We start from the raw sequence: 27675 nt of genomic DNA, 5'->3' as shown, positions 1-27675 counted from the left end.
CAGGCAGATTCTCAACCACTGCGTCACCAGGGAAGCCCATCTTATATCTCTTTTAATCATCAATAGACTCTTTTTTCCTAACAGTAATTGTTGAAGGATCCAGACCAGTTCTGCAGAACGTCTCACCTTCTGAATTGTCTAGTTGCCTCTTGATGGTGTCATTTCGTTTGTTCCTGCAACTGCTTTATTTCCTGTAACTTAGAAATTAGATTGAAAACTTTTCTAGAATCAAGTAACACACTTTTTTTTTTTTTTTTTTCCTGAATACACCCTGGGCAAATGTGATTTAAATTTTTGAAAGGCCATCTAGGTCTGCCTCTAATTTGTGGTATCGGGGACTCCTCTTCCTACGACAGGCCTCACACATGTGTGGACCTCCCAGCTTCATTCACAGCCCCACAGACACTTGCCTGGTGGCCACTCATTGGACTTAGGCGTGTACACACAAACAGTGGGGTTCACCGCTGGGAGTCAGGATGCAGGAAAGAGGCCCATGCCGCTGGGGGAGCAGGTTTAGGAACTGGAGCTCTGGCTGTGGGGGAAGGGGGTGGGCTTTGGGCAGGCTCCCTGGACTCTTCAACCTATGGAGAGGACCAGAGTGAGGCCCTCGAAACCTGGGCTGGGGGCAGGAGCCCCGGTTGCCCAGGTCTGAGGGTGGGAATAGCTCATGTCTCTGCCCCTCTGGAAGATGATTATGGTGAATAAATATCGTGAAAAATCGGTCACTTTGAGATTTCCTCCAGTGTTAGTCCTCCATCTCCTCCCTTTTTGGAACTCTGCTCCACAGCTTCTGCCGCCTGAGTGGTGACAGTGACCCCTGCAGAAGCCCGTGGCTAGACCTCCACCTGACGGTGATACAGCTCCTTCAGCTCAAGCTCTTGACTCTGGAGAATACTTTGCTGGAAAGAGCGGTCCCCCAGGGCAAGTTTCTACGGGACCAGGAAGCAACTTTCCCAAGGCAGGAACACGCGAGTTCCTGGCCCACGGAGCTGGGAGCTTTGCCAGAGATCAGGGCTGGGCCTGGGTTCTTGCCCTCCTGGGCAGCTTCCCAGAGTGGGTGACCAAGCCCTGGACCTGGAGTCCACGGTCCCCGCTTCTCCACTTCGTAGCCAGTCTTTGTGGATGAGTCCTGTCCCTTCTCTGAGCCTCGTTTCCTCGCCTGAGCCTTGTCTGCCTCGCAGGACTGCTGCGGGGAGCGGAGGGTGTGCGCGTGTCTGTGTCTCCGTGAAGGTATCAATACTTTGTCTAGAATTGCTGGTATCGTCACCAGTTTTAACTTTTCGCAGCCACTGGTTCCTTCTCTTTTTCTTCTTCTTCCCAACGTCCCCAATCCCAAGAGCAACAGCTTTCTTAGCATTGAATCCCTCCGTGGGATCCTCTGGAGATTAAAATTCTCTTGTATTTATTGTGCATAACTTAAAAGGAAAGTCCCAGTGGTGCTTAGAAGCCTATTTTGTTACTCTTGCTGTTTCCTTTTCTGTTAATGTCTGTGGTGCTAAATGGGAAACACTGTCAGTGCTTATTCTGTGCTGGGCTTTGTAGCTTTGAATCTTTTGTCTCTGGTGGCAGGTCTGAGATGGTGATCTGCATGAGATCAGAGTGCCTTGCTTATCTTCGTTATGTCTTGAATGCTCAGGCCTTTTGGCCTGGGACGAGGATGGGGCCGGGGAATGTGTGCAGAGTCCTGGCCATGACTTGGTGCTGCAGCCCCGAGTGCTTTTGGTTCTGGAATAACTGCTGGCTTAGATTGCCCATGGCCATGGTTCGGCAGAACCAAAACCAATGTTGGTTTGTTGGCAAGGAGTATAGGGAGGTTGGTAAGAGTGGGGCTTTGGGGTCAGGCAGGCCTGGGTTCAAGTCCTCACTCCCCGACTTAACTCTGGGCATGTGATTTCCCTTGTCCCATCACCGGTCAGGTGGGGGAGGATCACTGCCTGCCTCACAGCGCTGTTGAGAGAATTAAATGAGATAAAGTGGCTGCAGCTGCAAAGGTCCCCTAGGTATCCAGACCCCTTTGAGGATAAACAGTTCCCGAGTCTCCCAGAGAGGTGAGGTAGGATAGGATAGTGTCTTATCACCCATCTGTTCCAGGGATTCAGTCCTTCTGGAAAAACATCATTGAATGATAGGAAAAGGTATGAAAGTTGATCTTTATTCTCGCAGTGGGTGACCGGGCAGTAGGAGGAGGAAGTACCACGGGGAGACAGGCACTGGTCAGCCCAGAGCCACCCTCATATGGGATGGGGGATAGGAAGTGGGCAAATTATCAGGAACCAGATAAAAAGCCAGGATCTCAGTAAATACTTGAATGAGGCAGAGAATTCAGAGCTCATGCCCCAAATAATACTGTGGCAGGCTTTGGCATTAATTTGGGAGTGTTGGACTGAAGCACCATTGGTTGATTCTCTGGTGTCTTATATGCTGTGTGTGCACACCTGCACCGTTCTAGATGGTGTATGGAGATGTAAAGGAACCAGGAGATAATTCTCTGCTTCCATGAAAACTGGCTGAATCCTAGTATATCACGGAATACTCGGCAGTTTTGTTACTACAATGAGAATGCAAGTAGGTGGCCTCCCACGACTGAGGTTAAATCGCTTTCCTGTGTTCTATTTCCTGCAATACCTGTAGCTGCCACCAGATGGTGGTGGTGTACTGAAAAAGGCTGGTAGATGAATCCTGAGCCGCCTCTCTTTGGAAAATAGAATTTAGTAAAATTGAAGATAGGCATGCCGCGTGACCCAGCAGTTACATTCATAGGGTTAGGTACATGCACGTCCAGACACATGCAAAAATGTCACCAGCAGTATTGTCTGTAACAGTCCTAAACTGGAAACAGTCAGCAGTGGAATGAATTATCAATATTGTGGATATTCATACTGCTTAGCAAGGTAAATGAACAATCTACAGCTCCTTGCAATTATCTTAAAAACATAATGTTAAGCAAATGATGCTAGACACATAATAATATGCACAGTGTGATTCCATTTCTATAAAGTCCAAAAAGAGGCAGAACTGAATTATAGTATTTAGGGGTGTGTGTATAGTAAAATTTTCTTTTATTAAAAATGTAGGGGCTTCCCTGGTGGTGCAGTGGTTGAGAGTCCGCCTGCCGATGCAGGGGATACGGGTTCGTGCCCCGGTCCGGGAGGATCCCACATGCCGCGGAGCGGCTGGGCCCGTGAGCCGTGGCCACTGAGCCTGCGCGTCCGGAGCCTGTGCTCCGCAAGGGGAGAGGCCACAGCAGTGAGAGGCCCGCGTACCACAAAAAAAAAAAAAAAAAAAAAAGTAAAAGGTCCTGCTTATTAATTTAAAATGATTTTATTGCATTGTTACAAGTGAGGAAGAGGTTCACGTCTGAGAGGGGGAGAGACCTGAATCAAGAAAGAACGTGCAGAGGCTTCTGGACTGATGACAGTGTTTCAGTCTTTGACCTCAGTGCTGGTTACATGGGCACTTGCTTTCTCATTGTTAAACCCTACCTGTATGTGCCAGCCCTTTCTCTGTGTGTGGGTTGAGGATATGCCCTGTGCCAGCCTCCGAGGCTCTAAACAGGTGCATGCTTGGTCCATATCTGCTGTGTGCCAGGGAGGGGTCTTACATTATTGAATTCTCTCTTCCCGTTTTGCTGATAAAGAAACGTAGGCTTAGAGAGATGGAGTTGCTTGCTCTGCTCACCTGAGTCCCCTGGGGCATTCCTGGGGTTCTAGCTAGATCTGCCCACCACAGGGCCCTCGCTCCGTCCTCCGTCCTCTCAGGTTCCCGTGTACCTCCTCCTCTCACTGATCGTTTAGTGTCCTGGGGTCACACATCTTTCTGCTTAAAAAGAAATTCCTCAGCCCTCCACTTGTTACAGGAAAGAGGTGAATTCAAGCCCCTCTCCCCACTGCCCCCTTCCACACCAGCTGGGAAGGCTGGCTCCAGGCCCTTCCGCCCTCCCTCCCCGACTGGCAGAGACCAGTTCCTCTCAGTTCTAGGCACAAGCAGGGTGTGCGTGTGTGTTTTATTAACTTAGGTGAATACATAATTGACTCACATGGTACCGAATTCAAAAGGGTAGGTAATAAACAGTAACTCGGTCTGCGGCCTTTTCTGGAGGCAACCACTGTTACTAGTTTCTTGTGTATCCTCCCAGAGATATCTTAGGGATTGATAAACAAATATGTATATATTTGTTTGCATACTGTGTATACCTTTTTGCGTATCCTACACACGTTGTAGTATATACTGTATCTATATTCTGCCTTTTTTTTTTTTTAAACTTAGCGCCATGTCTTGGCACACCTGCCGTATCAGCCCATGAAAAGCTGCCTGATTCTTTGTAAATGCTGCTTGATGTCCACTGCATGAAGGGGCTAACACTTAGCCGGCCCCTGAGGATGGTGGCGTAGGTTGTTTCCACTTTGCTCTCATGAGCAGTGTGGCAGTGGGTCGGTCCCCTTATTTGTATGTCATTTCTCACTTGTGGGAGTGGACCTGTAGGATACGATTTTAGAACTGAAATATAGGTCAGAAGTGCGAAAAGCCATGATTTTTTAAAATTTAATTTGTTTTTTTTAACTTATACAAAACCCTGTTCCCCCCCATATGGAACCAGCAAATGTGAGCATATATACATATATGTATGTTTGTCTCCTACCTTCTTCCATATAATAGTAGCTTTCTCTCTATGCTGTTCTGTCCCTTGAATGTCTGTCCTGAAATTTCAGAGAGAACCATTTTCAAGATACTGAAGTAAAACCCAAGAACAAATAGCCCCCAGTGAAGATTTTGACCTGGGATTGACCGAGGCCAGCCCAGTACCCTGGGGCGGGCGGGTCCTCAGATGTAACGGTCTTGAGCCACTGTCTCCAAGGGCTCGCCCAGCCCTCTCAGGCACCAGGTGCTGGCTAAGCAGTTGTCAGCATGACCTCATTTAATCCCCAGGACAATACTTAGACCCTCCTGTCCCTTCCAGCACCAATGCCCTACTTGCTCTGTGACCTGAGGTCCCCTACCTGCCCTCTCTGAGCCGCCAGCTTTCTCATCCCAGACTGCACTGGGTTTTCTCTTTTGTCTCTCCCGGGGGTTTCTGTGGCTCCCCACACCTAGAAGGGCCCTGCCTTTGCCTCTTGTTCTCTTTCTCTCTGTCTTGCCAGGTTTGTCCAAAATACGTTCATCCGCCAGTCAGAACTTGTTCTCCTTTTTGTCTGGTAACCAGTTTTTAAATTGCAGCAGGATCAGCATACAGTGAAATTCACATAGCTTAAGTGTCAGTCTGATGAATTTTTAAATTCATTAAGGTATATGTAAATTCATGTGTATGTAAATGTATATATGTATATGTAATGTATATGTAAATCCATTAAGGTATATGTACGTCAATATAGCCAGCGCTTAAATCAAGATACAGAATGTTTTCATCGTCCCAAAAAGGTCCCTCGTACCCTCTGCCAGTTAGTTTCTTCCACCCTGAGGTAACCATTATTCTAACCTCTATCCCCATGGATCAGTTTTGCCTGTTCTTGACCTTCATGTAAAAGGAATCATACAGGATATAGTACCTGGTTTCTTTCACTCAGCATAATGTTTCTGAGATTCATCCAAATTGTTACAGTATCAGCAGTTCATGTCTTTGTATGAACAGGCCGCGATTTGTTCATCCCTTCACCCGCTGATGGAGATTTGAGCTGTTTCTAGTTTGGAACCTTTATGAGTAAAGCTGTTACGATAATTTCTGTACAACTTTTCTTGTATACATAGGTACTCATTTCTCTCGGGTAGATTCCTCGTATACATATGTGCTCATTTTTCTCAGATAGATTTGGGTAGGAGTGGAATTGCTGAGTCGTATGGTAGATGTATGTTTAACTGTGTTAGAAGCTGCCCAACAGCTTTCCACCGTAATCACGACATGTTACACTCCTCACCACCAGCATTGGAGAGTTCTAGTGGCGCTCCCTCCCCGCCAACACTTAGTATCATCAGTCTTTTTTTGTTTTAGCCATTATGATAGGTGTGTAGTGGCCTCTTATTGTGGTTTTAAGTTTCATTTCTCTGATAAGGAACGTTGAGCACATTTTCATATATTGACCCTTTTGTGCAGTTTATCGAAGTCTTTTGCTCATTTTTTTTATTGTGTTGTTCATCTTTTATTGATATGTAGGAATGCTTTATATATTCTAGAATCTGTGGATATTTTCTTCTTTTGCTTTTTTACTTTTTTTTTTCTTTTTCTTCTTTGGTATGAAGAAAAGAAGTGAAGGCGGTGAGGGGAGGGCCTCTTGGGGAGAGGGACTGATTGGGGTGGTCATGGAAGGCTCTTAGAAGAGGTGACATCTTTTATTTATTTATTTATTTTTGGCTGCATTGGGTCTTCGTTGCTGCGCGTGGGTTTTCTCTAGTTGCGGCGAGCCGGGGCTGCTCTTCGTTGTGGTGCGCGGGCTTCTCATCGCGGTGGCTTCTCTTGTTGCGGAGCACGGGCTCTAGGCGCGCGGGCTCAGTAGTTGTGCCACGGCATTTCTACTTGTCCCTGCTCCTGGCTGAGCGTGGCATCTGCCCATGGTAGGATTAGTTGTCCTTGTGGTTTCTGAAGGGACACCCTTTCCCATGGGAGTAGCAGAGGGCTCCCCATCTTCTGGGACTTTGGTCAAGTTACTCAACAGCCTCAGCTTCTTTCCCTTAAATGGGGGTGGTGGTAACTCTTCGTGGGGTTCAGTCATGTTCCCAGCGTGTGTCCAGCGAGAATCCTCAGTTGCAGGCTCCGGAAATACAGAGGGTAAATCACGACCCTGTGGTGCCCAGTGATGGGGTCAGACAGCAAGTAAAGAAGGTAGTCAGCAGGATGACCCCAGGTTGTGCTAAGGGCTGCACTGGGGTGAATGGGTGCTGAGGTGGACATTGGGAGGGACCCCTCCATCAGTGCCTGGAGTCCGTCTCCTGCCGCCCATCTTCCTCGGTTCAGCAGCACCACTCAGCCTCTTCCGTCCCTCAGAACTGCAGATGTCCAAGGTGCCCAGGGTCCCAGGGAGCCGTCCCACCCAGCCTCCCAACCCTCTGCAGTGCAGCCCTTTTCCCCTGCTCACTGCTTTAAAATCCTTCCAGCAAGTATTTGCGGAGCGCCCCCTGTGCCAGAAACCCAGGAAGTCTTGGGAATAAGACAGCCTAGGTCTTTTTTTTTTTTTTTTTTTAATTAATTAATTAATTAATTAATTAGGCTGCGGAGGGTCTTAGTTGCGGCACGGGGGCTCTTCGTTTTCGCTTGCGGGATCTTAAGTTACGGTGTGCGGGCTCTTAGTTGCAGCATGTGGTATCTTGTTCCCTGACCCGGCATTGAACCCAGGCTCCCTGCATTGGGAACGTGGAGTCTTAACCACTGGACCACCAGGGAAATCCCAAGACAGCCTAGGTCTTGACCTCATGGCACAGTACCTTCTAGTGGGGCTCAGCGGTCAGTGAGCAAGAAAATTCCACGAAGATTTCTCAAAGTTCTAAGCATATGAAGAAAATGAAACAGGGTGATGAGGGAAGAGCCTGGATGTGGCAGGGAGCGGCTAATGGGGTACTCCAGGGAAACCACAGGGAGCAGTGACGTGCTGGTTACTAGCAAGAGGGTGGCACCGTGCAAAGATCCCAGAAGGGAGTTTGGATTTTATTCCAAATGCAGTGGGAAGTCCTTGGAGGCTGAATGGGTAAAATGTTTCCCTACCCAGGTACTGCTAGGGAGGGGGTGGCTGTACCTACCTGGAGTAGGCGGAGATTTTTGCCAGGCCTGCCCCCCTTCCCTGCACCTGTCCCTTCTTGCTGGGAAAGAGGTCCTAGTTGGGTTTTGCCGGGCGGTGGCAGGGAGGTCCCCTCTTTGCTTGTTTCTAGAGATGCCGGGGAAGTGGGTGGGCTGTAACTCACTCCTGATTGGACACTCAGGACTGGTCGGCCATGTTATGCAAATGAGCTAGAAGTTTGTTCTCTACTTGGCGTAGGAACCTCAGGGTGAGGGTGCCCTGATGGCAGGAAGCTCACACAGGACCCACGAAAATCAGCTTCCCACATCGAGTGCTTTAGGCCTGATGGGAGAGAATGAGGGGTCTGGGCATCTTACCTGAGTTCTTAGATCCAGAACCACGGGTCTCTCACTCTGTCCTTTTCTTTTGTCCCCCAGATTCCTACTAATAGTGATGTGGGAATGATGCTGAAATGCTTTAAACTCTCAATTATGCTGTTTCCATAAAATGGTGGACTGCACAGCTATTAAATGATGCCGTGATTGTAGACTTATTGGCATGGAGAGATGGTCGCAGGACATGGTTAAATGAAAACAGTTGGCTTACAAAACAATAAGAGTATCACATTGTTATTAAATATTTATATGTAGTCACATATTTAAAAATTGTGGGATGAAAAACATGTTAAATGGATGGTAGGATTACGATGTTTTATATTTTGACTTCTAATATTTTTGACAGCTTTATTGGGGCATAATTGACACATAATAAACTTTACATACTTAAAGAGTACAACTTGATAAGTTTTGACATATGTACACACCTGTGAAACCATCACCTTGCCTATATTTCTTTTTTTTTTTTTTTTTTTTTTTTTTTTTTTTGCGGTATGCGGGCCTCTCACTGTTGTGGCCTCTCCCGTTGCAGAGCACAGGCTCCGGACGCGCAGGCCTAGCGGCCATGGCTCACGGGCTTAGTTGCTCCGCGGCATGTGGGATCTTCCCGGACCAGGGCACGAACCCGTGTCTCCTGCAATGGCAGGCGGATTCTCAACCACTGCGCCACCAGGGAAGCCCTATATTTCTTAATTATTCTAAAGTGATGATACACTGTGGGTTTTATGTTTTCTACTCAAAAAGAAAAAAAAAAGAAAAAGGAAAGCCTATCAGTCATTGAGCTGGCTGAACCGAGAGGGACAGGGATCAGTGCCCAGTTCCAGAAGGTTGGGCAGTGGAGGGCAGGCGGGCCTTTCTGGAATCTTGAAAGGGAGGGCTGGAGATCAGAATAGACTTCGGATCCCTTGTCCCTGGGCCACCTTCTCAGGCCTGGACCTTCCCTGGGACTCAGTGGGCAGAGGAAAGATGGAAGGAGGCCCAGGGCTTAGGCATCCCGACTCACCTTGCTCTTCCCCAGGAGGCCTCTGCAACCTGTGCTCAGACAGGGCCAACAAGGAGCACATCCTGCAGACTGGGGGTGTCCCGCTCATCATCAACTGCCTGTCCAGTCCCAACGAGGAGACCGTGCTGTCCGCTGTCACCACGATCATGTACCTGAGCTCGCCGGGCTCCAGCTCCCACCCTGAGCTGACGGCCATGCCCGTGGTCCAGTGCATGCTGCGCTTCTCCCTCTCGGCCAACGCGAGGCTCCGGAACCTGGCCCAGATCTTCCTGGAAGACTTCTGTTCGCCCAGCCAGGTGGCCGAAGCCCGTAGCTGGCGGGCTCACTCTGCCCTGGGGATCCCCCTGCCGAGGACGGAGGCCCCGCAGCAGCCCTGATCCAAGGAGGCTTCAGGCCGCGGCACCCGCACCGCCAGAGACCAGACCAGAATGCCGGTGGGGACTCGGGACGTGCGAGCAGCGAAGCTCCCACTGTGCGCGTTCTCCCCAAATGGCGCTTTGTCAGCCACTTCAAAGGCGAGTTTTCTCAGCGCGACAGGTGTTTGCATTGCGATGAAAGGCACCAGGAGATGAGTGAGGAAGCCAGACTTTGAGACACGTGGAGACAGAAATCGAAGGGTGCCGTTTTGACAGGCTGCCGCTCTCAACCAGCTAGAGGCGAAGGTCCTGCCTCTTGGCCCACCCTGCCACCAAGCTGTCCCCCTCGTGTGAGAAGCGACAGGTGCCTAGACCCAGAGGCTCTGCAGACGCTGTTTCTCCTGAGGAACAGCTGGGCCTGGGGCTTAGGAGAATTGCCTGAGCTTGAGGAAATAGGCATCATCCCTTAACAGAAGTGTCGGGAGTAATTCTGAGAAATAGAAATGAGAAGCCTTGTTGTTAAAAGCATTTCGGGGCCCTGGGAAGCTGGGGAAGCGTTGTGTCCGCTGCTGTGGAGGCTGGGTGCCTGTCCTGCAAGCTCTCCAGCCTGGGCGCTGGGCATGGTGGATGCTGGCCTGCAGAACTCCGTGGCCCAGGATTAGCTGTTATCCACACAGGCCTGTCAGCCAGGCACCATGTTAGGGCTTCAAAGACGAAGACGCGGTCCCTGATCTTGAGCGTCGCAGCCCAGTGACCTAGTGAACGTGGCCATCAGGCATTGAGACGGAGGCCATGAGGGGGATGACACGTTAGAACACAGGCACAGACTCTTCGAGCGGTTGTCTTTTCCCTTCACCACCCCATGGTACCTGCCTGGAAGCCCTGCCTGCCTTCTCTGCCATCAGGGTTAGTGGCGGGGGTGGGGGTCCCCTGTCCCTGGAAATCTGTCTCAGGCTGGCTTCAGGGATGCAAGTAAGAGAGGTGCTCAAGGGAGATGGGACCAGATACGGACAGCAAGCGAATGGCTCAGAGTCTAGTGTCAGCTGCTCAGCACGGGGGAAGGGGTGTGGGCCCCCTTGGAAAGGTGGGGTTCAGGAGCAGTGGAAGGTCCTGGCCTCCCTTAAGGATGACCTCTTTCTTTTTTCTTTTTTAAAATTTTATTTATTTTTGGCTGCGTTGGGTCTTCGTTGCTGCGCGCGGGCTTTCTCTGGTTGCGGCGAGCGGGGGCTACTCTTCGTTGGGGTGCGCAGGCTTCTCACTGCAGTGGCTTCTCTTGTTGCAGAGCATGGGCTCTAGGGCGTGCAGGCTTCAGTAGTTGTGGCACGTGGGCTCAGTAGTTGTGGCTCGTGGGCTCTAGAGCGCAGGCTCAGTAGTTGTGGTGCACGGGCTTAGTTGCTCCGCGGCATGTGGGATCTTCCCGGACCGGGGATCGAACCCGTGTCCCCTGCACTGGCAGGCGGATTCTTAACCACTGCGCCACCAGGGGAGCCCAAGGATGACCTCTTACATGGCCAAGGAAAGGCAGATTCGAGAGGAATGGTTTCCAGGTGGACGTGGAGGTGGGAAGACTATGGAACTAATGGACTAAGGAGACGAGAGGGAGGGAGGCAAAGGCCTCCTCATCGGCCTCTGTCCCAGCTGCCCCTGTGGGGCTCCTGTCCCTTCGCTTCCCCCAAATAAAAGGCCTTAAGAGAGCAGTGAGCCAAAGTGTTTTATTAAAAAGGTTCCTGATTTTCCCACCATGTTTTCATGCCAGCTCTGCCAGGAAGGTTCAGTGGCTGGCACAGTGCTGGGGGGCCGTTGCCATGATGCGGCCCTGTCGCTTAGCTCTGCCCGGGTTCCCTGCTGGTCTGCCTTCCCTTCCTTCATCTACTGTACACAGCCATGGCCCCTCACCTTATTCCTGGGGCAGCCCCAGGCCGGTTCGGTCCCGCTGCAGGGCTCCCCGCTTGCTGTCTATAATCTCCTTCCAGTTGTCCCTCCAGGAGAGCAGCCGTCTCCGTGGTGGGGGCAGGGCCAGGTGCTGGTTGTGGCAGCAGGTGAACAAGATGTGCTCCCAGCTTGGGGTCTCCTCTTGGCCTGGGACAGGACAGAGGAGGAAGGCAGGGATACACTCTGTAATCTGGTTATTTTTACTCCCTCTCCCTAATCCCAGCAGGCTAGATGCCTGGAGGTTGCTAGGGAAAAGGGATCCCACCTTGAATGGTGTCCTTGTCATCAATGAGCAGGTCCCCCAAGACCACCGTCTTGTCCCTCGTCAAGATAATGCGCTCCACAAACTGGGGCCCCAGGTGCTTCTCCACCCAGCAGTACTGTGAGGTGGGCATACGTGGGTCAGTAGGGCCTGATGGGCCCCTGAATTCAGGGCCAGTGAGCAAGTCGGTGTGAGGGAGGGTCTACAGCAGCTCATGAGAGATATGGCTCCCCTCTACCCCCCACCCCCGACTTTCTCTGTTTCTGCTCTTTTCTTTAAAAGATCAGGACTTAGGAGCCTAAGTCTGCGTGTGAAGTGCTGGGGCAGCCGCACCTTCTCGTGCACACAGTGGTCATACTTCATCAGAGGGCTGGTGCAGATGAAGACCTCGGTGCTGCGTGGGGGGGGGGGGGTGCGGTTAGACAGGGTGGTGCCAGCCCCTGCTCTCCACCCCACCCCCCCGCTCCGCGCCCTTCCTCACTCCTGCATGTCATTCATCTCCCGCATTGCTTCCAAGGCTCCAGGGATGGGCTCCAAGTCTAGGAAAAAGCCTGGGGCTTCATACACACTGGCCACTTTGTCCTGAAAGATACAGTGTTCCTGTCCTGGCTCTGATCCCAGCAGACCTCTCCAGCCCCAGCGAGGACTCTCAAAGTGAGGTTCTTGGGGGACTTCGGTGCCCAAATCAGAGTCTCAGGTAGAGGACTTTGTTCTGGGGTAAGTACTCCCCCAGACTGTCCAGTCCCGAGGTGAACTGTGGATTCTGAAGTGAGAGCTTTGTTAATTTTAAACAGGAAGGTGTCACTGGACATGGAGCAGAGACAGTCCTGACCCAAGGGGAGGTCTCCCCGCTCCCGGGTGTCCTGTGGGGTCGGGGCTCCCCGCTCCAGGGCGGCCCCGCGCTGCACCGCTCCCGTCCCCCCCGCCGCCCCCACACACACTGCCTACCGCCAGGTCCGGGCGCAGGGCTCGGTACTGCTCGCAGGCGAGGAAGCCGCGACGCTCCTGCAGCGGCACGTGCGGCTCCCCGGGGAAGCTTCGGCGGAAGCCCCGCAGGAGGCCGGCCTCGAAATCCGCCAGAACGCCATCCATGTCCACCAGCACCCGCACCGGCCGCCCGCGCCGCGCAGCCACCCGCATCGCCATAGCTGCGAGGCAGGGGGCCGGCGGAAACGTGGCCCCGGGAGCCACCGCGGCTAATCTGCATGGGCGCCGGGGTGCCCCGCCCCGCGGAAGCGCAAGGCCTTCCCCCGTTTCGGGGGGCGGGGCCGGCGTGGCGATGGCTTGGGCTGCTTTTCTGGTCTGAGGACGCACCTACGTGCACATCAGCCGCCTTCCACGCTGCAGCTGACGTCCTCGCTCACCCCGAACGTTATTCGGGGCAGAACTTCCAGGGGCCCGACAGGAGGGACTATCCTAAATACTGGGAAGCGTCGACCCACAAGGAGTCACGCCTCCTTAAACCTGAGACTCCATACCTGCTCACCCTGCTTGTGGGGCCCCGCAGGCGGCACCAACCCGAGGCCCGAATCACGGGGACTCCCAGTAGCGGTCTGAGGTGAATGAATCTGCTGAAGACAACTGGTTCATGTGAGCGGAGCTCCTCAGAGATGAATTCATAAACCAGAGTTGGCTTGAAACGTGGGAGCGTCTGCTTTAAACATCCAGTTCCACCTGGAAGAGGCGATTTTCCACCAGGCTCAGGTACTCGGGACTATCCTTTTCGTGGAACTGACAAGTCTCTAGAATCGGGGCAGTTTCATCCTCTAGAAAATGCTGAGCATTGCTAAGTTTTGCTGACTCTCCTTTGTGTAGATTTCACGCAATTTCCTGACTACATGTAAATATATTTACCTACAAACTCGATTCAGAGTTGAGTAAGTGACCCATCTTCCTGTAGTTCCCCACCTCTGCACCCCAATACTTCTAAACCCAATGGAAGAGAAGCACGAGGAAGGGGAGAGCCTGGCGATCTAGTTTTAAAATGCTGAAGAGGTAGAATGGACATCAGCAATAAACACCGAGCCACTGAAGACACATAACTGTAAAAAGTCCACACTGTCAACAAAATGCCGATTCTTCTGCCATCGTCATCATTTTAAGGTCATTCAACTTCATCTTCTAAACCCTAAGCTTTCTAAGTGGAAGATTCAACACGCTTAGCAAACATGTTTACATAGAATTTTCTAAAATCTGTAATCGGACCAGAATGACTGGCAGGACACCTTCCGGCTAGGCACGCACCTTCACAGAACAAAAAGCTAAAGCCAAGTTGCAAGTTGTGACACAAGTCAGGGACCTCTCTTGCCCAGGAGCGCCACCATTACTGAGAGAGGAGGGCGCAGGTTCCCTATCTCTGAAGTCATGACCGAAACCGTAACTCGGGTGGTTGGTAGGGCTAAGCTGTGTTCGTGAACCTGGAAAGACTGCGTAGCACGGCTGTTGATTCTCCATTTTGCAAGTACTTTACATAGTAAGGGAGAAACACTTAACACCTCCACAACCTGTTCCCAAAGAGGTGCCCAGTAAGTCAGAACAGCTGGTGGTTACACACTAGGTTTGAGTCATTTCGGTCATGGGAAGGTTTTTAGAGGTGACCTCATTCAAAAGTCTTACTTTTTAAGTTAGGAAACTGAGCTCCCAAATGACAAGCCCAAGGAACCCAGCTGGTCAGTAGCACAGCTAGACCTAAAAAGCCGATTTACAGTGCCCAATTTGGACATTTAATATAGCATGTTGATCTGGAACTTTCTGCCTAGAACCCAATGACCTTTCTCCCATCTTCCGTCTCCTGTATCACTTGAGAGGACTCAGATGACCCCGTCGCCTTCTATCTACATGGACCCTTCCTTTCTTTGGAGCGTTCTTCTCTGACCACCCACCATTGAGAAGCACCCGACAGGCATGAGAGGACTTGAAATTTTGAATGTTATCACCCAGCAGGGGAGGGTAGGTGGTAGATGAGTGTAAAGTGTATTGGCTGATAATTATTTTGGATACCAATTATCCATATTATTCCTGTATTTTATTACCAGATAGCCATTAATTTTCATTTTGGCATTCTGAACTCATGCTGACTTTAAACCTGCTTTCTTTAGAGAGAAGCCCACTTCTCTCTGGGCCTTTGGTAGTGTGTTTTAACTTCAATGGCTCATCAAATCATTGGGCAACAAGGTTGATAGTGACAAAGAAAAAAGCAACTAAGCAGGTAGAACTCCTGAAACAATCTCAAAAAGATGACACAGGACACAGTGTTTCAAAATTTGTACATTGTTTACTTTAAGCAACAGTCCAGGATTGTGAAGTACAACACATGTTTTAAGGATGAGACTTTCTTTCATGGTCAAGCACCAGCATCATGCACACAGCTTCAAGTTATCTAAGAAGAGCACTGCCCCCGGGGGTGGGGGTGGGGGTGGGGGTGGGGTCCCTTCACCAGGAAGTCCCACTTCCATGTGGTCCCCACCCCTGCTTCACCACCTGGAATTCGTCAGTCTGGGTGCACAGCGAAGCCTTCCTCTGCGTGGGAGCAGCAGGCTTTGCTCAGCCAGTCAAGTTAGTATCTGGCTTAAATATTTCTTAAGGTTCAGAAATAAAAGGCAGTTGTTTGTTTTTTTTGCTTTGCAGGCAGCAAGGCATGGGGCGCAGGCCTCTGTCGCTCCATATGGCACAGGAGGATGCTTTTTGCAAAGGGCACTGACAAGTCAGGACAACGCCAGGGAGGTTCAGCATCAAGACAAACTTGTTTGGAGGCCTGAAGGGACAGCGCTGCGGACTGTTGACCGGCCTGTCCGATCCAGGCTTGGCAAACCCCGGTAAAGCTGACCAGAAAAGGGTTTTAAAAACCTCGGTACAAAAGATCCTCTAACACATTTGAAACCAATTTATCTGTTCTTAAAAACACGGTACTAAGTGTCACAAAGCTTTCCCTCCAATCTACTACTAGAAAACACTCATGCCAAGGCCTATAGACCCAGAGGAATCAGGACAGACAGAGAACCTGTTCTTCCAAAAAAAAAAAAAAGACAGCAGTACATAAAGTGCTTCTTTTTTAATGAAACAAATCCAAAACATGTACAGTCAGGCTCAAGTTGTGCAGTTCACAAGCATGGAGAAAACAAAGAAACGACACGACAGAGTTCAGGGCAGGCGGAGCTAACCCAGGACGAGGCTGGACTTGCCACCAGGGGGGTTTCTCCGGGACGGCACGGGCGCCGGTGCCACTGGGCTGGGCACAGGGGCAGCGGGCACAGGCTTCTCCTCGCTCTGCCCCAGGCTGGCCTGCAGGTCTGTGTCTACGTTTTCTAGGAAAATAGAACGAAATTAAGGCTAATAACTATTCCCAGTGAAGATGAAGAGTCTACGTTTTTTGGCTTTGGGGGGTTTTGTTGAGGACGGTTCAAACCATACCTAGAGCTATAAGGAAGAAACCAGCAATTACCGGCCATCTGGCAGCCACTATCCAGAATTAACCACTGTTAGTGTTTTGCCATATTTGTCCCCAGATCTTTTTCTGTGTACGTTCTTTTCTAAATTACAGAAATATATGAAGACGTAAATATTTTAAATGAGAACATTACAGATAAGCTCTAGGTCTGGCTTCCCTGGTGGCCCAGTGGTTAAGGCTCCGCGTCCCCAGTGCAGGGGGACCGCCACAATCTCTGGTCAGGGAGCCAGATCCCACACACACGCCACAACTAAAGGCTCTTGGTCCCTGACCACCACTCCGCCTCCACGTGGGTCTCCTCTCCCTGTACACAGAGGCCCTCCTACTCGTCGTGTGCATTCCTCTAGTCCATTTGTTTTACGTATATTTTGTGTATTTTATTTCCAGCAAATTACATAGGATAGTGTTTTTGTTGTATTTAACGTAAATAATATCCATTTCTTTTTTTTTTTTTTTTAAACTTTTGGACATTTACCCCCACTTACACACATGGTCATGATTCACCTTGCTTAATTAATTGCTTTATATTATGTACAGAGTACATACGATTAAGCCTCTACCGATGATAGCAAAAAACTGAAACCGATCCAACCATTCCGAAACTGTAACGTGCACACTCTGGAATGTGTGCCCACGGGGACACGAGCTGTCATCTTCAATTTGAACGGATTACACACCACCTTCCCCAGTGGCTGTACAAGTTCTACCCCACTGCCCGTGTCAGAGTGTGCTCTCCCGACATCTTTCCATTTCCACCACTTGATAAACGTCTCACCTTAATATGTGCCCAACTGATGGGTGAAAAATATTTTTAAATTCCTGTTATATGTTACATTTTCATGATTAATGTGTGAGGTTGATTTTTTTTTTAACCATACAATATCCAGTTGGACAGACATTTGTTAAAGAATCTACCTCCCCACTAATGATTTGTAATATATTAACCCAGTCGCTCCCATCATGTTAACCCAGCACTTTCCACATTAAAGTCTTAAGAATTAGTATATTATTATCCAATATCCCAGATATTGCTTGATTGATTCCCTGACTGATTTGTGAAATTCCCAACAAGCATATATCCTTAACCAGGTAGTTTCCATTGATTCCGAGTCAAGAGCGACTGCAAAAGAAAAAACGCTAGGGACTTACCTGGTGGCGCAGTGGTTAAGAATCCATCTGCCAATACAGGGGACACAGGTTCGGGCCCTGGTCCGGGAAGATCCCACACGCTATGGAGCAACTGAGCCCACGTGCCACAACTACTGAAGCCCGCGCGCCTAGAGCCCGTGCTCCGCAACAAGAGAAGCCACCGCAATGAGAAACCCGTGCACCGTAACGAAGAGTAGACCCCGCTCGCCGCAACTAGAGAAAATCCGCGCCCAGCAACGAAAACCCAACGCAGCCAAAAATAAATAAATGAATAAACTTAAAAAAACAAACAAACAAAAACTTCCTGGACCTTCTCCCTTTTTCTTCAAGATTCCCAAACTCCTCCCTGTAGCCATTCCTGTGTTTAATTACCCAAAAGATGATGGCAATATATCCAAACAAAACATGTTTTATTTCAACTGAGCGGAACAGCTTGGCTTTGCAGTGAAATTGCCAACAGAACTGGGGTCGACCTTTGCTCACCAGACCTGTCCTGAATGATCACGCCCTTGTCATTTTATGACAAATGAGCTGAAAGTAGAAGCAGTCAGGAACACAGAATAATCAGGCGGCAAAATTGATGATCGTTTGAAAAGAAAAGGGAAGGACTGACTTACACTACACAACTGCATGTGCTATTCACCTCAAGGATCTATAACACTGAGCTGGGGGTGGGGGAGAGAATTAATAATTAGCAAATGACTTATCTTTTCCTAACTTCAGGGCTCTCACTCCTCTGGGCTCCCCAAATTTCTAATTATATCCACTGGCCAAAATTAGTGAAAGATTAGCTGATTCTTGCTAATAAACAAGGTCTGATGTTGGAAGTATTTCAGAATACGAAAAGCGGCAGAATCAAAAGGCCTAGATTTTCTTTACCTCCAGAACAATATTTTTTTAAAATGGTACAAGTTGGACAGAAACAATAACTAATACAACTTCAGTCCAGTGAGAACCTAACCTGTCCGTGGAGGGAAAACCCAGGTAATGCTCACAATGGTTCCGAAGATTCGCCTCCCGTCATCACGCCCAGCAAGACACAATGAGAGGACAGAAGAGGAACGGGATTCTTGTTAAACATTTCTGTTTCCCTGGAAGACTGACTCGCAGAACGCAATGGCAGAAAAAGGCCTCGAGGAAGCGGCTTCACCCTCCTAGATCGGAGCGCCCTGTGACGGCTGCACGTCACTGGGTCAATCTTAACCTGACTGCTACCGGCCGACGCGCGCAAACCTCTCATCACACGCACCGGCAAGCCTCTGGCACTTGTTGAAGAAGTGCCAACGAGGACTTCAGAGGTTTTAAATAATTAAATGCATGGTTGCAGCTCATTTCCACATGTAACTGGTGATATGGGTGCTAAATGAAAACTTCACCGGCCACTAAGGCATCGTGCACGAGATCACAGGGTTACCAGTGTGGCGCTGAGCAAGCACCTCAGTACAAAATCAAACACATTTTCTAAATTAAATGCTGAGGGCCGACTTAAAATGCTAGAGACTTTCACTAAAAAGCGCTCAGCGAGTGTAACAGATACCAGCCTGACTAACGTCCGTCTGTTCTTAAAGGATTCTCCAGTGGTTTTCCCTTCCAGGACGTTGCTAGCATTGCTCTCACTGCTGGCCGATACCAAATGTGGCCATGCTTGCTAGCTTTCCAGTTTCATTTTGCTTTCCTCTCCACCCGGAGGGGGCTGGCAGTTGGGGCAAAGCCAGGTTCACTGCCCAGTCTCCTTCCCCAAGACATGACTTGAATACAAATGCCAGTCTATTCTAACATTCACAGAACCAGAAATTGAGAAGTACTCACCATGAACATCGCCTTCTCCCTGGAAAAGAAAAAAATGAACAGGTTACTTCCGATTTTAATTTTGCCACACACAAAGAAAACGATCAGAGTTCAGAGAAGCTACTGTCTATTTGAAGCCAAATGTGAAGTTTTGTTTCGATGTAGTCAAGTTCAGGGTCACGCTGCCATTACAACAAACCACCTTTATTCAACCTGGGACAACGCTACACAGAAATGCTGCAGGACAAATTGTCCCAGTGCCAGTAACATGCCCAAGACACCAAAAAACCTTAACGTTTACGCTGATGGCCTAATATCAATTAGCATTTCAGAGGATCTTTTAGCAGAACAGGAAATTGGTAAACCCATCCTTCCACTCCCCCCTCCTTTCTCCTCATCTAGCTGTTGAAGGGCCCCCATCAATTCCAAAGCCTTCTACAGGTCTCCCCACACCCACATGGCTGCTGCCTCCATGTGCTCTGAGGTCCCCCTACTCGGGGACATCCTACCAGGCTTTCCAGACACACACCTGGGGCTCACAGGCCGTGATCACCTGCAGACAAAGAACGGTAACACCATGGTACACAGCCTGCTGGAGTTCAGCTCAAAACAACTGGGCAACATCTGCCAACAACTAAAACAGTCCTTGAGCTCAGATATGCTACTATTTGTGAGATACACAGGAAGTACGAGTGATCCAGTTTCAAAAATCAATACTGAAGGACAGAGACCAATCCTAATGGTAGCAGAGACATACGAACAGACCAAGATCCCATTAACTCACCTTTCTGACTGACTGTCAGTCTTCCATCACCAGCATGGTTAGTCCCTTTCCTAACTACCTCTACATAAAACTCCAGTGGCAGGTCTCAGTACAATGGGGGTGGTGCAGGGCAGGTGGAGTTAATTTCTAAACTGTATAAACCTCAAAGCCTGCCTTCCCCCCGATATTGTCACACTGACCTTCAGATCTAAGAAGTCTCCAGGGTTCGCTTCGGAAGAGTTCCTTCTCTGGGGTCCGGATGACTCAGAATCTTCCCGGCCACCACAAGACTTGGCACCTGAATAAAATATACTTTCTTAAGGAATTACAATGGGAAGACCTAAAGCAAAACGCTATTTAATCAGTTAGTCCCACACTACAACATGAGCTAACAGCATTAGGGAGTGATGGCTTAAAAATTCTACAGAGGGCTTCCCTGGTGCCGATGCAGGGGACACGGGTTCGTGCCCCGGTCTGGGAAGATCCCATATGCCGCGGAGCGGCTGGGCCCGTGACCCATGGCCGCTGAGCCTGCGCATCCGGAGCCTGTGCTCCGCAACGGGAGAGGCCACAACAGTGAGAGGCCCGTGTAACGCAAAAAAAAAAAAAAAAAAAATTCTACAGAGGCGGGCTTCCCTGGTGGCGCAGTGGTTGAGAGTCCGCCTGCCGATGCAGGGGACGCGGGTTCGTGCCCCGGTCCGGGAGGATCCCACGTGCCGCGGAGCGGCTGGGCCCGTGAGCCGTGGCCGCTGCGCCTGCGCGTCCGGAGCCTGCGCTCCGCGACGGGAGAGGCCACGACAGTGAGAGGCCCGCGTACCGCAATTCTGCAGAGGGGCTAAATAACCCAGTCTGACAGTTGCCCTTATTCTGATCCGTTACACAGACTGCCAGCATTTCCCATTTCTTAGTCCCCGTCTCTCCTCCCACGACAAGCTTTAATTGTTGTCTCTCATGATCAAGCTAGATTGTACTCATCAGCACAAATCCAGCTGTGGCGGGTCTCTGCTGGGTCCGTCCCTCTGGCCGGGGACCACGGATACTAGCAGTACCTGCCGACTTGGCCCAGGAAGGGGGATTCTCCTCAGGTGTCCCAAAGATGCTAGAGGCCATTTTGTTCCGCCTCACAGGTTGTTCTGCTGGTTCATCAAAACCTAATGAAAAATTGGATCCACCACCCGGAGGCCGCAAAACCCTAGGAATGATGGCAGAACAACGATTTCAGATCAGATCAAAACATTTCTTGGCACACTTGTTTTCAAACACCTTTCATTTCTCTCAACCACTCATTCCACCTACCCGCCCCCCCTACACACACACAAAAGAGAGCTGCTAATGGGAAAATTAGGAATTGATTTCATCGTGGTGTAAATTCAGTGTTGGATGTTAAGGTATGAAATCCCGCTCTGTAGTCTCTGTGGCGAGGCTGTACATCACACAAGGCAGCTGAAACGGCCTGAAAGCACCCATATAGCAGGCTGGTCGGCATCCCATTTTAGGAAAAGGCAGAAACCTAATGGGTGTCGTCTACTAGGCTCAGCTGGGCACATTTGCAAAGAATTTTAGAAGCACATCTTGTTATTTATTTTTTAAAAAACTGTTCGGGGGACTTCCCCGGTGGTCCAGTGGTAAAGAACCCACCTTCCAATGCAGGGGACTCGGGTTCAATCCCTGGTCAGGGAACTAAGATCCCATATGCCCCACAGCGTAGCCAAAAAAAAAGGTTCCATTTTTATTTTCAACGACATTTTTTAAATGGAAGAATATACATATAAAAGTTGACCAATTTAGAAGCCCAAGGAAAGCTGGGCTTCTAATAGTCTCTCCCACCTCAGCAAGACTCACGAGCCCTGTTTATACACTTGTACCTCACTGTTCTCACTGATCATCATGAGTGATCAGCCACAAGGAGAAAGTCAATGAGAAATTAAGTTCAGGACTCCGTGGCATGCTGCATATCCATGCACCTTTAGATACACCTACAGCTTTTTTGTTTGACAGGGAAATACAGCACATTCACATTTCCAAATCTTCTTGACACAGGTTGACCAGTTTGTCCCCTCTGTGGAAAAACTCAGTTGAATTTGTCCTGTCACCACTCAAAACATAGAAAATGGAGATGGTTTCATGGAAAGATTTTCTAACTACAGATTCACTTCCTTTATTGGTGATCAGAGTGGTCTGTTTTTCTATTAAATCATTTTGAGTAAGAAACATTTTTCTAGGAAGGTGTCCATTCCATTCAAATTTCCAAATAAATACGATTGTCATTTGTAAACTCAGCTCTGCAAGTTTTCAAACATAAGGTGTTTCTAGTTCACTGATTTCCAGCTTTTCATTACAACACAGACAACAAAGTCTGTGTGACATGTTCCCCTGAAATTTGATAAGATGTGCTTTATGGCTTGATATGTGGTCAATTTTGTAAATCTTCTATATGTGCTTGAAAAGAATGTGTATCTGCCAATATTCTATGTGTCTACCAGATAAAGCCTGTTAACTGAGTTGTTCAAATCTACTGATTAGGGCTTCCCTGGTGGCGCAGTGGTTGAGAGTCCGCCTGCCGATGCAGGGGACACGGGTTCGTGCCCCGGTCTGGGAGGATCCCACGTGCCGCGGAGTGGCTGGGCCCGTGAGCCACGGCCGCTGAGCTTGCGCGTCCGGAGCCTGTGCTCCTCAACGGGAGAGGCCACGACAGTGAGAGGCGCGCGTATCACAAAAAAAAAAAAAAAAAAAAAAAAAAAAAAAAAAAAAAAAAAAAAAAAAAAAAATCTGATTATTAAATATGGTTTATCGATTACTGAGATTTCTGTTATCACCCTCTACTACAATGGGGGTTTTGTCAGTTTCTCCTCAGGACTCTGTCAAGACAGAGTTCTCTCTCAGAACGACCACCACTGGGGAACCGCACTTCCACTGCAGGGGGCATGGGTTCGATCCCTGATCGGGAAACTAAGATCCTGCAAGCCCCACGGTGCAGGGGGGAAAAAAAAGACCACCACTGCAGTATTTTATTTAGTTCGGTAGGGAGAACTGCGTTGGGTTAACTGGCTAGTCATTCTGATTAAAGAAACAAAATATATATTCTTAACTCACTTCATTTACCAAAATAAATTCCAGCTAGGTCAAATAGTTCAATTTAAAGCCTAAGACAAAAATATTGGAAGAAAACATGTACGAATATGATCCTAGTCTTGAAGAAAAGGGCTGAAAGCCAGAAACCATGAAAAATGGACAGATTAAACTTGGCAAAAATACACATTTGACAAAGGGTAATATAAATGCTTTTAAAAATAATTTTAAAAATCGAGAGAAAAATGGACAAAAGGTAAACAGACAATTAAAAAATATAGATCATGTCTAGACATTGTAAATTCACAAGCAAATAAATGAAATGCAAAACAAAAGGATATATTTTTTGCTTATTAGGCTTGTAAAGATGGAAAAAATGCCAATTTCCAGCATGAATTAAAGTGTGAGAATATAAATTTGCACAAACTTTCTAAAGAACATTCTGATAAAACGTATCAAATGTTTAAGTTTGCATCTCATATGAACCAGTGTTTCTACTTCTAGAAGTTATCCTAAGTAGATAATTAGACATATGTACAAGAATACTTGCAGACATAGGCTTGGTTACACCTAAGCAGAACACAAGGAAATTGGGATAAACTTCGCCTCTCAACCATATCTAGTTCTTACCATCTTCTCCAACCCAGGCAGGCCACTTTCTTCACTGTTCCGTGAACTGTTCTGGCTTATCTCCACCTTGGAGTATTTACTCCCATATTTCCTCCTGGCCAGAGCACTCTCCACCCTTTCCTTGGTGACTATTTCAAAATCCAGCCCATTTCTTAAACCTCCACCTCCTCCATGAAGCCCTCCATGACCTTGAAGAATGACAAGTAGGACACTGAGAGGAAAGCATGTTAGACTCCCTCCTTCTGGTCACCAGCTCTTTCTGTAAAGGGCCAAATAGGAAATATTTTTGGCTTGTGGTTCATTTGGTCTTTTGCAACTATTTAGCTCCATCACGTAGCACAAAGGCAGCCACAGACAACACGAAAACGAATGAGTGCAGCTATGTTCCAATAAAACTTTATTTCTGGACACTGAAATTTGATTTTCATGTCCTTTTCACAAGTCATGAAAGATTCTTCTTCTTGCCTTTTTCAACCATTTATCAATGTAAAAAATCAGGTGCCAGCTGGGCTTGGCTCTCCTCTATCTAGTTCAGCAAATAGCCTCATTTTTTAAGAGAATGAAGTCAGGCCCTGAGAAGTTCTAAATAAATTGCCCAGCATTAGTTAAGTGACAGAGATGGGGCCAAACCCCAAATCCTCTCTCCCTGACAGGCACATAAGACGTGCTCAAAATGCTGAAATAGGGGAACCACTCTAATGCCATTTTTCTCTTTAAACTACATACCCATGTGGTTGGTGCTTTGATTGCTTTTCTTGTTTTCTAGCCTTAGACTGAAGCTATTTCTTATATACGTCCTTCTAGCATCCTCCCCTAAATCTAATATTCGTGTCTGTGTCCATAGTAAAATTCAGTACTCAATTTATACTCAATTAAAATTTCATTATTTTCCCCGTGGGGGCGGGGAAGACCCCTTTTATAACATGTAAAACATTAAAAACCCCACTGTTTCTAAGTCTCAAATATTAAATATCATCCACTTAGATTAAATTCATTATATGAATTAAGATAAATGTGTTCAGGCATACCTCTTATAAAGATAATTTTAGGTTTGCTAATTGTTTAAATCATAATTAAAGGTATGTTATAAATTCTTAAGTCATTCTCTTATATTAAAGTTGGAAGTGACTAGGTTTTTATCATTTGTACCTCAAATCAACAGACACTTGAAATACTATAATCAAAATTAACCTGCTTCAGGGAATAACCTGGTGGTCCAGTGGTTAGGGCTCCACGCTTCCACAGGACGAGGCACAGTTTGGGGAACTAAGATCCCAAAACAAAAAACAAAATTAACTGGGCTTCCCTGGTGGCGCAGTGGTTGAGAGTCCGCCTGCCGATGCAGGGGACGCGGGTTCGTGCCCCGGTCCGGGAGGATCCCACGTGCCGCGGAGCGGCTGGGCCCGTGAGCCGTGGCCGCTGAGCCTGCGCGTCCGGAGCCTGTGCTCCGCAACGGGAGAGGCCACAACAGTGAGAGGCCCGCGTACCACACACACACACACAAAAAAAAAAAACAAAATTAACTTGCTTCACTGTCATCCCCTTCATTCCCTAGAGATTAGAATGATTTTCCTTACTATCATAATTAAATTCTCATGAATTATTTCAGCAAGATGAAAATCTTCAGAAGCCTAACGGGCCAGGAAATTTTTTTTTGGCCTTAAAAAAAAAAAAAGACACTAGAACCCAATCACCAGCTTAAAAAGCAAGTCAAAGCTCTGACCGGACCAACTTTTTAAAGGTCTGTGTTCCTCTTGCAATAGCAGGTACTACCTACTCCGATGACGTCAGTGTTGGAGAGCCCATTTGTAACAGAGAGACATCCCCAAACAAAGGATTTGGATCATAAGACAGAAATTATTTCAATTTTATTTTTTAAGATCTTGCTGTTTTTTCTGAACTATGCATATGACTAGATCAGGATTACACATCCGAGGCTCAACAAAAATGTGCCCACGTACTGCAGATAGGAATTTTCAAAAAATTACTTTTTCTTTCTTCTCTCTTTTAAGTCCCAGAGTTCCTCTATGATCTTTGCAGGTCATTCCCTCCCTATTGAACTAAATTTATAATGTGTTTATGGAGCCAGGAAAATGTTACTGGAGAAAAGAAGTTTAAGAGAATTAGGTGAGATTCTACAAGAAGGAAAGGTAGGAAGTAAATAAAAGGACAATGCTACAGTCTTGAGATTACAATATTGGAGGGAAATTGATGACAACAGGCAAATTAAAACATTTATTTTGCAGACCCAAAAGTCATTTATGTCTCACATTTCAAAGATACAAATCAAAAAGCTAGCGTGAGGATTCCTTTGACCTGGTTACTCAAATTCTTTATGAAGCACTCAACCCCCCAAAGGATAAACCTCAGATTTTTTAATATAATGTGTAAATTTTCACATTCCAATCACTACAGTATGACCAGCATAAAGTTGGCCTCATGGCACAAAATGAAAAACAGAGGTTCAATTTGTTCCAGTGTCCTCTGAAAAAAAATGATCTCACTGGAAGGCTGACAACAGAAGAGGGAGTGACCAGTGCTTTCGCAGGTCTATCCCACTCCAGTTCCCTTTCCTCCCAGTAACACACTAATTTAGTTTTTTAAATCTTTCCCATTCTTTTCTACATTTTGAAAGGGAAAGGAATGAGTTGAAAAGGAATGTCATTTCCAACACCCTCCCAAGACTCACTGCTGAGGCCTGCTTTTTGTCCCCAAGGACTCCAACCCTTGTGAGACACTGCTATTTCACGGCTGTCTTCTTAGCCCCACAAAATGGCTCCCTTTGTGCCACTTGCCCAGGACCCCAAGGCTGGCCACACATGACTTCAGGTCATGATCAATGAAGAAGAGATGCTCAGAAAAAGTGGAATCTAAGCTTCTTCCACGCCTTGAGCAGGATCCCTGAGATGCCTGTATCCCACCTTAAAGAACAGCGTGCATGCACTTAGCCGAGACAATGTAGACATCTACCACCGCATCCAAACCCTTCCACCAAGTTAGGCAAGGGCTTGGAAAAGGGAGCCTCCCAGTCCAAACACCGTGCCCAGGGTCCCCTTCCCCAAATGCAGTGGCATGAGTGGCCAGAAAGGCCCCGGCTACGCAGGTGGCGATAGTACGGAAGAGACAATGGATGTCTCCGGCCCCGCCCAAGAACAAGAAACCTCCTCCGGCTTGGGAATCGCGGCCAGAGGTGAACTCATTTTGCATACGTCAAAGGGAGAAGCGAAAGAGGTGGGTTGCAAACACCGAAGTCCGAAGGTCTGAGCGCAGAAAACCCAGTCGGAACGACTCGCTCCCCCTCCCGTTCGGAGGTGGGCGCGGGAGGGGAAGGAGCAGGGGTCTTTCCTTTGTTAGCAGAGGGGAGGCACTTCGCGTAGGGCTGACGGCTGGGTCCTGAACGGGGGTGAGGGTCGCGACGATCAGCCCCGCCCGAACACAAATGCCACCTGCCGGGCGGACCCGAGTGGGTAGGAGCCCGCCGGACCGATCGCTGCGGCTGCAGGATCTGACCGCCACGCCGGGCGCGGGGCCACCACCTGCCCCGGGCCACAGGCACGAGCGCGTGGGCGTGGGTGGGACAATAGGGCCGGATCAAGGTGCCCCGCGGGCTACCCGGGCACCCGGGGCCCAAGACCACCGCCCTGGGGCCGAGCCGGCCGAGCCAGCCACGCCGCAAAAGGGAGAAAGCGAACCCTCTCGGCACATCCCGACTAACGAAAACCCGCCGCGCCGCGAGCGCGAGCGGCCACAGCCCTCCCCAGCCCCTAGCTCCGGGGAAGGAATGAATGGAAGAGGAGCAGGAATCGGGCGGGGCCGGCGCAGCAGGTTCGCCGGCGGCACAAAGGCGGAGCCGGTGGCCTAGCCCCACCGCCCGGCAGAGCGCAAGAGCAGCGCCCCGGGCACGTTACCGCCAACGACCTGCCAGCAGACCCGCCTGGCCCCCTGGGCAGCGGCCCTCACGCCCCCGAGCCCCCGAGCCCCCGAGCCTCACCGGGAGCTATTCCTGCTGTTGGGGTCGACGCCCTTGAAGGTGGTGGTGGTGGTCATGGCGCCGAGGAGCGAGGTAGGCTGGCGCGGAAGCGGAGCGCTGAAAGGGTCAGGTCTCAGGAGCGTAAGAGTACACCCGCAGACCAGAGCCGACGACCGCTGCAACAACCTCCGCCGCTGTTTGCCAGCCGGAC

At 48.9% G+C, this 27675-nt stretch overlaps 3 protein-coding genes across 9 annotated transcripts in view; 1 reads left to right on the top strand and 2 right to left on the bottom strand.

The window, feature by feature from the left end:
- ARMC7 (armadillo repeat containing 7) overlaps positions 1 to 17544 on the top strand; it is a 20594-nt gene extending 3050 nt beyond the window's left edge. The window contains exons 3-4 of one of the 7 annotated variants that reach the window (XR_010838018.1): positions 11931 to 13352; positions 14408 to 14678. Coding sequence is in view for 6 of the 7 variants with exons in the window: in XM_059048140.2 (XP_058904123.1) it covers positions 9114 to 9475 (362 nt within the window). In the remaining variant the exon portion in view is untranslated. Of the gene's footprint in view, positions 1 to 787; positions 3267 to 8137; positions 8492 to 9113; positions 11149 to 11930; positions 13353 to 14407; positions 14679 to 17283 lie in introns of those variants that run through there. The other 6 variants (XM_067020460.1, XM_059048140.2, XM_059048143.2 and 3 more) reach the window with 6 other exon arrangements.
- On the bottom strand, positions 11159 to 12875 carry NT5C (5', 3'-nucleotidase, cytosolic). Its single transcript, XM_059048131.2, has 5 exons — positions 12597 to 12875; positions 12130 to 12230; positions 11982 to 12042; positions 11652 to 11766; positions 11159 to 11533 (listed from the first exon to the last, which is right to left on the bottom strand). The coding sequence occupies exons 1-5, from the start codon at positions 12792 to 12794 to the stop codon at positions 11352 to 11354; spliced, it is 657 nt and encodes a 218-aa protein (XP_058904114.1). The 5' UTR covers positions 12795 to 12875; the 3' UTR covers positions 11159 to 11351.
- On the bottom strand, positions 14903 to 27675 carry JPT1 (Jupiter microtubule associated homolog 1). The gene is made up of 5 exons (XM_059048160.2): positions 27486 to 27675; positions 20845 to 20987; positions 19996 to 20093; positions 19054 to 19072; positions 14903 to 15952 (listed from the first exon to the last, which is right to left on the bottom strand). Exons 1-5 carry the CDS (start codon positions 27539 to 27541, stop codon positions 15804 to 15806), a joined length of 465 nt encoding a protein of 154 aa, XP_058904143.1. The 5' UTR covers positions 27542 to 27675; the 3' UTR covers positions 14903 to 15803.

This window comes from Kogia breviceps, chromosome 19 (genome assembly GCF_026419965.1).
Source record: "Kogia breviceps isolate mKogBre1 chromosome 19, mKogBre1 haplotype 1, whole genome shotgun sequence".
Taxonomy (NCBI): Eukaryota; Metazoa; Chordata; class Mammalia; order Artiodactyla; family Physeteridae; genus Kogia; species Kogia breviceps.
The sequence above is the reverse complement of the archived record's forward strand: the minus strand, read 5'-3'. Positions and strand labels throughout refer to the sequence as shown.

Excerpts from the sequence above, each read along its gene's own strand:
- JPT1 (XM_059048160.2), bottom strand. The coding sequence starts at position 27,541 with ATGACCACCACCACCACCTTCAAGGGCGTCGACCCCAACAGCAGGAAT. Across the intron at positions 20,988-27,485 it reads AACAGCAGGAATAGCTCCCG|GGTTTTGCGGCCTCCGGGTG; the intron begins GTGAGGCTCGGG and ends CATCATTCCTAG. Across the intron at positions 20,094-20,844 it reads TTCCTGGGCCAAGTCGGCAG|GTGCCAAGTCTTGTGGTGGC; the intron begins GTACTGCTAGTA and ends TATTTTATTCAG.
- NT5C (XM_059048131.2), bottom strand. The coding sequence starts at position 12,794 with ATGGCGATGCGGGTGGCTGCGCGGCGCGGGCGGCCGGTGCGGGTGCTG. Across the intron at positions 11,767-11,981 it reads ACCACTGTGTGCACGAGAAG|TACTGCTGGGTGGAGAAGCA; the intron begins GTGCGGCTGCCC and ends CCCACCTCACAG. Across the intron at positions 11,534-11,651 it reads TGACAAGGACACCATTCAAG|GCCAAGAGGAGACCCCAAGC; the intron begins GTGGGATCCCTT and ends GTCCTGTCCCAG.